At 37.7% G+C, this 8972-nt stretch overlaps 1 protein-coding gene and 1 non-coding gene across 2 annotated transcripts; both read right to left on the bottom strand.

Annotated features, from left to right (window-relative positions):
* Positions 1 to 288: 288 nt before the first annotated feature.
* Positions 289 to 394, bottom strand: LOC129925487 (U6 spliceosomal RNA). Its single transcript, XR_008777253.1, has one exon. It is a non-coding gene; the product is annotated as a U6 spliceosomal RNA (small nuclear RNA).
* A 4461-nt stretch (positions 395 to 4855) lies between these two features.
* Positions 4856 to 8572, bottom strand: LOC129924992 (salivary glue protein Sgs-3-like). The gene is made up of 2 exons (XM_056022791.1): positions 8555 to 8572; positions 4856 to 5641 (listed from the first exon to the last, which is right to left on the bottom strand). The coding sequence occupies exons 1-2, from the start codon at positions 8570 to 8572 to the stop codon at positions 4856 to 4858; spliced, it is 804 nt and encodes a 267-aa protein (XP_055878766.1).
* Positions 8573 to 8972: the final 400 nt, after the last annotated feature.

Raw genomic sequence — 8972 nt, 5'->3', positions numbered from 1 at the left:
AAGCGTAGGGCGTGATTATCTTCTCTTTTGAAGTAACGTCTGTTATTTATAAGATAAGATATCCACTAAGATCATTAACTGGTCTCACAATACGTGAAGTAAAAAGTGATCACATACTGTCTCCTTTATTACAGATATACTTTTTCGTTACAATAATCTTGCTTTAAAAATACATATAATTTACCAAATTCTTGTTTAATCCTTGACACTAGCAGAATGCTTTGTCTACAAATCTGATAATGTACTGCTAAATGTTTTTGTTAGCAAATGTTGAACATAATAAGAAAAAAAAATATGGAACGCTTCACGAATTTGCGTGTCATCCTTGCGCAGGGGCCATGCTAATCTTCTCTGTATCGTTCCAATTTTAGTATATGTACTGCGTTAACAGTACGATATATCATCATAGGCTTAATGCTTATATACCATGACATTTGCCCAAGTTTCAACATTATGGTTTGTTTAATATGCATGTAAAATATGTAAAATATTTATTATTAAAACATTTTTAGTTTTTAACTATTGTTTTAATTTTATATTTATTTCTGTAGAAAGCCTAACATATTTAAAAAACTTCTCCAATTTGTTTTTATATTGATTATAGAAATAATCAAGATAATGTTCAAAAACTTTATGTTGGTATTTTCTCCCTTTACTTAAAATCCTTTTTCAAATTTATTTCCCTTGTTGTTTTTTACATAATAAGTAAAGTTAAGAAAAGCTTCCCTTTCAGACCTTGCGATCTATAGGCCGAATGATGCAAATGTCATCTGTTTCTATGGCCCACGGTTAACGAGGGTGTCATGTGGCCAGCACAACGACCAACCGTCTTTACTTTTCCCAAACTAATTTCAAGTACACATTAGAGCAGGGTGGACTCAGAGGTGACCTACAGGTCACGACATTCAAAATCCCAGTCTTGACCCGAGATTTGCACCCAGGTCCTCCGGTTCGTAAGCCAAGTGCTTTACCAATCAGCCACCGCACCTCACAATGAGGTAAATAAAAATTTAGATTAACACATTGAATAAAACCAGTAGGATGAAATGGATGTCGCATGGGTCAGCGGATCTAACACGATAAAAGGATAACGTATTAGTCTACGAACATTTGTTGAGTAAGTCACTGTGATGCGACAATTTAAGACAGGGGTTCTCAACCCGTGGGTCGCAACCCCCTTAGGGGTCGAGTGACGATTTGCTAGGGGTCGCCTAAGACCGTCGAAAATATGGATTGTTTTTGTCTATTCTTCTATTGCTGTGTGGATGGGGGTCCCCGAAGAGTGAGATTGTATAAAGGGGGTCGTCGAGCTTAAAAGGTTGAGAACTGCTGATTTAAGAAATTAGGTTTCATTTAATAGGAAAACAGTGTAGATGTTTTTTAGCGGCACCGGAAAGGGAAAAAGACGCTATTAGTTTTGTGTAAAATGTATGTCCATCTGTCCCGTTTAGATCTCATAAACTAGAAAAGTTAGTTAAAATCCGACATCACAATATTTTAGATCATTCAAAGTTCTGATGCAACGGCTACTTTTTCTTTTCTAAAAGCGAAAAATCTAATTTTTTAAATCACTTATGCAAGCAGTTTTTTTTTCATAAAAATACACACCACTTTTACAACTATTCACTATATATATATTAACAAACACAAACATGGGTGGCTCTGCAGAGTAATTGAAGATATACATTCCATAGTTTTAACATATTTATGCTAATGGTTTTCTGATGTTTTGTTAAAAATATTTTTTTTTTGTATTGCTACGTTATGTAAGTTCTGTCCTACTGACTACAAAGTTTACCCAAACAAAAATGTTTACTTTTTTTTTTAAAGAGAAAACATCTATTTAGTATGCATATAAGTTGGACATAATTTAAAACAACAATTAATAAGTAATTTTTCATATTATTCCGTCAATTGCAAAATGCTAAGGCGTAAAGAACACTTGATATTTTTGTTTTTTTTTTTCATTTTTTTTTTGAGGATTTGAATAAGAGATTGACCCTTTACAAAAAAAAAAATAGATCGATTAGGTCAGATTCACATTAAACTTCAAATTCACTTATATCTGTCGTTTTCTCTGCTGCTGCTGGACCACTGGGGCACCAGGCAGGATCTGTCAACCTTCTTTCTCCATTCTTCTCTATCATTTATCTTTGATCGAATTTAATTCTGATGTTCTTCATGAAAATATTGATACCTGCCTTTTTACCTGCCTGGGTGGACCACTTCGGGGGCCGACGTTGAGTTTGTGTTTCCACACAAACTGTCTTTGTAACCTTGTTTTATTTCTAAGGGAGGGAGAGAGAGACAGAGAGAAAGAGAGATAAAGGGAGTGAGAATATAATTATACATACTAATAATAATTTCGTGTTACGCTAAAGAGTTAGTCCATCTCGATGATGAGCACTTATGTCATCCAGGGGGGCTGAGGGCTTTGCACTGGGGTTTTGTGCCTCCTCATGTGGCTGGTGCGACCTATGTGAGTCCGAAATGTTCGGCTGCACACTGGGCAGTTAATTCCAGCTGGAGCTAGTGTCGTGGGCCTTGCTTTTCTTCTCTGGCGTTTTTCTTCTGCCAGTGTTGTCCTCAGCAACCTGCGCGCCAGTTTTCACAGTGCGACGCCATGTGCCTCTGTCTCCTAGGTGGCTGGGTCAATGCTGAACGCTTTCAGAGAAGCTTTGAGGGTGTCCCTGAAGCGTTTTCTTTGACCACCTTGTGAGCGCTTTCCTTCCTTTAATTGGCCATACAGGAGTCGTTTAGGGATGCGGCGGTCTTACATTCTACAGACGTGTCCTGCCCGTCGCAGCTGGGACTCCATTAGGATTGTGTGAATGCTTTGCAGACCCGCTCTTCGAAGGACTTCAGTATCTGGTATTCTTTCTTGCCATTTGACATTCAGTTGTTACGCAATACATCAACGCTGACCGCTGACCGCTGAATCTATTTTATTAGAGATGTGTCAGATTGTTATATATCTATTAAGATCTACCTTTGTTTTAAAAAAAAAGTAGAATTTGATTCGCTGTAGTTCTTAGCTTTGTTGTACAGAGTTACATTAATGATTTCTAATCTCTTTTAATTATAGTTGAACCCAAGGAACTTTGTGCCCTTCTATAAATAGCAATCGATCCCCCACACATGTCCCCTCTTATTACTAGAGCGTGAAGGATCAAGTCTTGGAACGAGGATTTAATCCTATTTGTTCCCAATCAGAAACTTCACAGTAGCAATTATAGTGCCAACATATGGTCTCAACTAACTTGTATTGGTATCTTTGAAGATATATTTTCTTAACTAACTTATATTAGTATCTTTGAAGATATATTTTCTTAACTAACTTATATTGGTATCTTTGAAGATATATTTTCTTAACTAACTTATATTGGTATCTTTGAAGATATATTTTCTTAACTAACTTATATTGGTATCTTTGAAGATATATTTTCTTAACTAACTTGTATTTGTATCTTTGAAGATATGTTTTCTTAACAAACTTGTATTGGTATCTTTGAAGATATGTTTTCTTAACTAACGAATTGGTATCTTTGAAGATATGTTTTCTTAACTAACTTGTATTTGTATCTTTGAAGATATGTTTTCTTAACTTGTATTGGTATCTTTGAAGATATGTTTTCATAACTAACTTGTATTGGTATCTTTGAAGATATGTTTTCATAACTAACGTATTGGTATCTTTGAAGATATGTTTTCATAACTAACTTGTATTTGTATCATTGAAGTTATGTTTTTTAAATGCCTTGTACTTGTATCTTTGAAGTTATGTTTCTCAACTTGCTTGTATTATTTTTTTTAAATACACATTTGATTTTTTAAAAAAAATATATATTTTAAATCTACAGTTGTGGATTATAAACCAGATAGATTATTTTAAAGATCTTATATTCTAATTCAGCGGACTTAACAGAAGTAATCAGCATTTTGTATGCGATATTACCAATAAAACCAGTGGCGTAACTAGGGTGGATGGAGGAGGGGGGATAATTCTAAGATCCCCCGGGCCCCCAAATGAGTTTCCGAAAGTTGTTTTTAAATCAATTACTGTCACTGTCACGTAATCTGGCATTTTGCGTTGTTATATAAGTTAGTGATTCCGTTGCATGTGTTCCACACAGATCATCAACAATTACCGTGACTTCCAGCCTCCATCCGTATACCGCTAACTCAGGCCACTTCCATTACGTCCTGTGAGAGATCATTCTCAAAGCTCAAGTTCATCAAAAACTACTATCTCAGGAGCACAATGACGCAAGAAAGGCTTAGGCATGGCTTTTAATGTCAGTTGAGTCACAAATACTAGACAGTATCGATGTAGATGATGTTATAGATGTCTTTGCTGCACAGAATGCAAGAAATGAAGCGATATGAATTGAGATTTGTCACTTGTGCATTATTTCACCAAAAAACAACGGTATAATTCATTAAAAGATTCTTTATGATTTTTTTTTATTTTACTGATTTACTGCACCAATTTGAATGTAGGCTTATTTCATGATGTCGAATGTCAAAATGCAAGGGGCCCCCAAAGAGGTCAATCCCCCAGGCCCCCAAATCCCTAGCTTCGCCCCTGAATAAAACGTTTCTAAGTACACTTTAGGACGTTTAATACTTATCTATGACGATGATATATTCTACAGGGACTCGAACTTAAAGGCAACTATCTTTATAGAACAAAATAACAAAGGGAGTTTGGGTTTTTATATAAACTCTGGGTTCGTTTTTTTTTTTAAATTAATATAGGTCAATAAAGTGTTCATATTTTATGTAGTACGACTGTTATGACGGTGAAACTGGATGACAAAAGTGCTTTTCATTTTTGACATGAATGAAAATGTCACTAGTGATATACTATTGTTGATGGTCGATGTGTTGATGGTAGATGTGTGGATGGTCGATGTGTTGATGGTTGATGTGTCGATGGTCGATGTGTCGATGGTAGATGTGTTGATGGTCGATGTGTTGATGGTCGATGTGTTGATGGTCGATGTGTTGATGGTAGATGTGTTGATGGTCGATGTGTGGATGGTCGATGTGTTGATGGTAGATGTGTTGATGGTCGATGTGTCGATGGTAGATGTGTGGATGGTCGATGTGTCGATGTGTTGATGGTCGATGTGTTGATGGTCGAGGTGTTGATGGTAGATGTGTTGATGGTCGATGTGTTGATGGTAGATGTGTTGATGGTCGATGTGTCGATGGTCGATGTGTTGATGGTCGATGTGTTGATGGTCGATGTGTTGATGGTCCATGTGTTGATGGTCGATGTGTTGATGGTCGATGTGTTGATGGTCCATGTGTTGATGGTCGAGGTGTTGATGGTAGATGTGTTGATGGTCGATGTGTTGATGGTAGATGTGTTGATGGTCGATTTGTCGATGGAAGATGTGTTGATGTGTTGATGGTAGATGTGTCGATGGTCGATGTGTTGATGGTCGATGTGTTGATGGTCGATGTGTTGATGGTCGATGTGTTGATGGTAGATGTGTTGATGGTCGATGTGTTGATGGTCGATGTGTTGATGGTAGATGTGTGGATGGTCGATGTGTTGATGGTTGATGTGTTGATGGTCGATGTGTTGATGGTCGATATGTTGATAAATGTAGATGTTGGACGCGAGTTCGGACTAGACACAATCAACAGAACAGTTAAGAGATAGATTGAATAACTCCTGCTGATAACTTCACAACAATTTAAGGATCAAAGTGGGCACAGACTTCGTCGTCTCTAATCTATCTCACAAGTCTGTCGTTCTTCACCCTTGTCCGGTTCTCTATTTCCGTTCTTACTTTTTAATCATCCGTTACGTCATTACGTACAAAAAAAAAAACCCAATTAAACCCAAACTTCTACGCGTCTTTCTATTGTGTCATTACACTATCCAAGCAGTTTTTAATATGAAGAGCTAAGCTTACCATTGAGTTAACAAAATGTCATAGTGTGCTTGGATATAGACGATATTGCACTGCAAACCATCTAGAACTTTGATTCTTCCTAAACACAAATTGTAAAGTAAAGATTTGATTAACTGCAACCACAACTAAAGCAATCATAACTAATAGAATACCTTTAGAATACCAATCTAGTCATGTCTGTTAACCAGAGATTTAAGCTCAAATCATTGGTTTTCATGGCTGATTCAGGCAACCCCCGATCCGTGTTGTATTAATACAAGCGAATAAGAACATGTAGGACTTTGTCCTAGCTTACAGAATAAAAAATGTTCTTTTATATGTGCTATTCCGTTGCATCAGGTTGTGTTTTATATTTGTAAGCCAAAGTTCAGTGTTTTATGTAACATTTCTACTCTTTTTTAAAAACTTTTTTTCAATGTTTTGGCTTGCTTCCGGTTCTTTAAATTACAGGATGGCTGCCTGGTCGTGCGGTTTGCGCGCTGGACTGTCGTTTGGATTTATCGATGGTCCAGGGTTCAAACCCTGCCCGCTCCCATCCCCCGTCGTCCTGCGGGAGGTTTGGACTAGGAAGTAAACTATCTTCAACTCTGAAGGAACATCCGAAACGTGTAAAACAAACAAACAAACAGGTATTTGAAAATAATTGTTTCAGTGCTGCCATAGTCATACTTTTTGATAGCTCAAGAAACCATATGATTAACATAAACCCACCCAAACAAAACAAGCCAGGATGATAATGTCTAGGGTTTTCCCCCTTTCCGGACGCAGTCTATTTTTGGGTTTGTGATGTCACTACTTCCAGCAGCAGCCAATCAATGCTTTGCGTAGTCATGCGCAGTAACATCGATTACTTTCTGTTATCATAGTTCTTTTTATTTTTTTCAAGATCGAGAATGTGGTGTGTTTTTTTTTTTAAAGTAACATTCCTGAAAGTAGCAGCTGGTAGACCCCAAGGGCATCTTCCGTATATTGAGTGAGAGGCAAGATGGATGACCTCTCCCTATCACTCCCTCACTCTTAGCCTCTCGACCTCTTCCCCGCCTTCTCTCTCTCTCTCTCTAAATCAGCGGTTCTCAACATTTTAAGCTCGGCGACCCCTTTTAACAACCCCCCCCCCCAACTCTTCCGCGACCCCCACCCACCCACACTTACACAGCAATAGAAGAATTGACAAAAGCAATCCATTTATCGATGGTCTTAGGCGACCCCTGGCAAATCGTCAATCGACCCCCAAGGGGGTCGCGACCCACAGGTTGAGAACCCCTGCTCTAAGTGGTTTGTTCACAGACTTTCTGTTTTTACTTGTTAATATACTCTCTGTTTAAACTAAACAGTTTTTCCGTATGACAGCTGGGGGGGGGGGGGGGGGGAGAGGGGAGGGGAGAGGTAGGGAGAGAAGAAAAAAAAAATTTTGACATACATTTAAAAAAAAAATGTATCCCTTGAACGGATCGATGAAATCATATTCCCGTCCCGTATGAAAAGGAAACATTACAATATAATTATGGTGTTAACAAAATGGACTTCTATAGCTGGTCATTGAGTTCAACAGGTGCGGACTCCCGGGGAAGGAGGGGGGGGGGATGGTAGGAGTGGCAACATTTTTTGTACAAAGCTTACATCAACTCTGTCTGTCTGTCTGTCTGTTTGTACACGTTATTTCTCCCACACCCAATCTAGGATCAAGATGAAATTTTGCACAATTACTTCTTTTACATGACAACACAAGAATCAATTTTTTTTTAATTGACCAGCTAGTTAATTAACTAGTTATTATTAATAAGTAACAATTATTTTGTTTGGTATCTCGAACAAGGGAAAGAAATAGTAGAAATAGTACTTGACTGAAATGGTGGTATAAGCTGAATTAGTCCCCTTTGTTGTTCGCCGCTTTAAAGTAAATTTCAAACTATCAATACATAACTATACAGTCTTCTACAGTCATAAGCACCTCACTAGCTAAATGGTTACCTTAGGAGGCGTGAGACATGAGTTCGAATTCAGGTCGTTGCCCTCTTTTTATTTTTCTTGTTTGTTTTTCATTTTTGTTTTGATTTTTTTTAAAGGAAAAAAACAAAACATACATAAATACCCCTCCCCCCCCCAAAAAAAAAGGACAATCTGTTCTACGCAAGATTAACATGCACAGACTTGCGACATCTGTAAAGGGTCTGTGTTCTCTTACGAGACAAAGAGTTCTGGTCTGCCTGCCTGGCTGTGTGGTGTCTTCATGAGGTTCTAACCCTATCTGCTGCTATCCACTGCCAATTGTCTCAGCTAGGTCGTTACAAAATGTTTAACTGAGAGGCATCAAACTCTTTCAGGTGATTTTATTCCCCTCGATTTTTTAAAAGTTCAATTAAAAAAAAATTAAGATAATTTTATTGGTCCAAAAAATGAAAATTATTAAAATTATTTTAAATAATTTTAAAAACCTTTTTTTTTTTTTTGTTCCATCAGTTTATTTGGTTTTGCTTTGGTTGTTTCTTCCAAGACAATTGTTTTTAGAATAGAACATTGCCAAACTCACTTTAAATGGACATGGCAGGAGCTTCAGAACATACCAGAACATTTTGTTACCATTTATCTTTCTCATTCTTTCCAGCTCATCATTTTTTGTTCACCTGTCCCTTGCCTACCATCTTTCGCCCATTCTTTCCTAATTGGCTCACTCTCCCATCAACCACTCGCGCTCCCATCAATCACTCCTCCTACCATCAATTACTCTCCCTGCCATCAATCACTCTCTCATCAATTACTCTCCCTCCCTCTCATCAATCATTCTCTCATCAATCACTCTCCCTCCAATCAATCACTCTCACTCTCACTCTCATCAATCACTCTCTCTCCCATCAATCACTCTCATCAATCACTATCCCTCCCATCAATCACTCTCTCCCATCAATCACACTCCCTCCAATCAATCACTCTCCCTCCAATCAATCACTCTCACTCTCATCAATCACTCTCACTCCCATCAATCAAGATCACTCCCATCAATCACACTCCCTCCAATCAATCACTCTCCCTCCAATCAATCAC

The sequence above is a fragment of the Biomphalaria glabrata genome, chromosome 3 (assembly GCF_947242115.1).
Source record: "Biomphalaria glabrata chromosome 3, xgBioGlab47.1, whole genome shotgun sequence".
Taxonomy (NCBI): Eukaryota; Metazoa; Mollusca; class Gastropoda; family Planorbidae; genus Biomphalaria; species Biomphalaria glabrata.
Note: the sequence above shows the minus strand (reverse complement) of the source record. Positions and strands in the feature narration are given on the sequence as shown.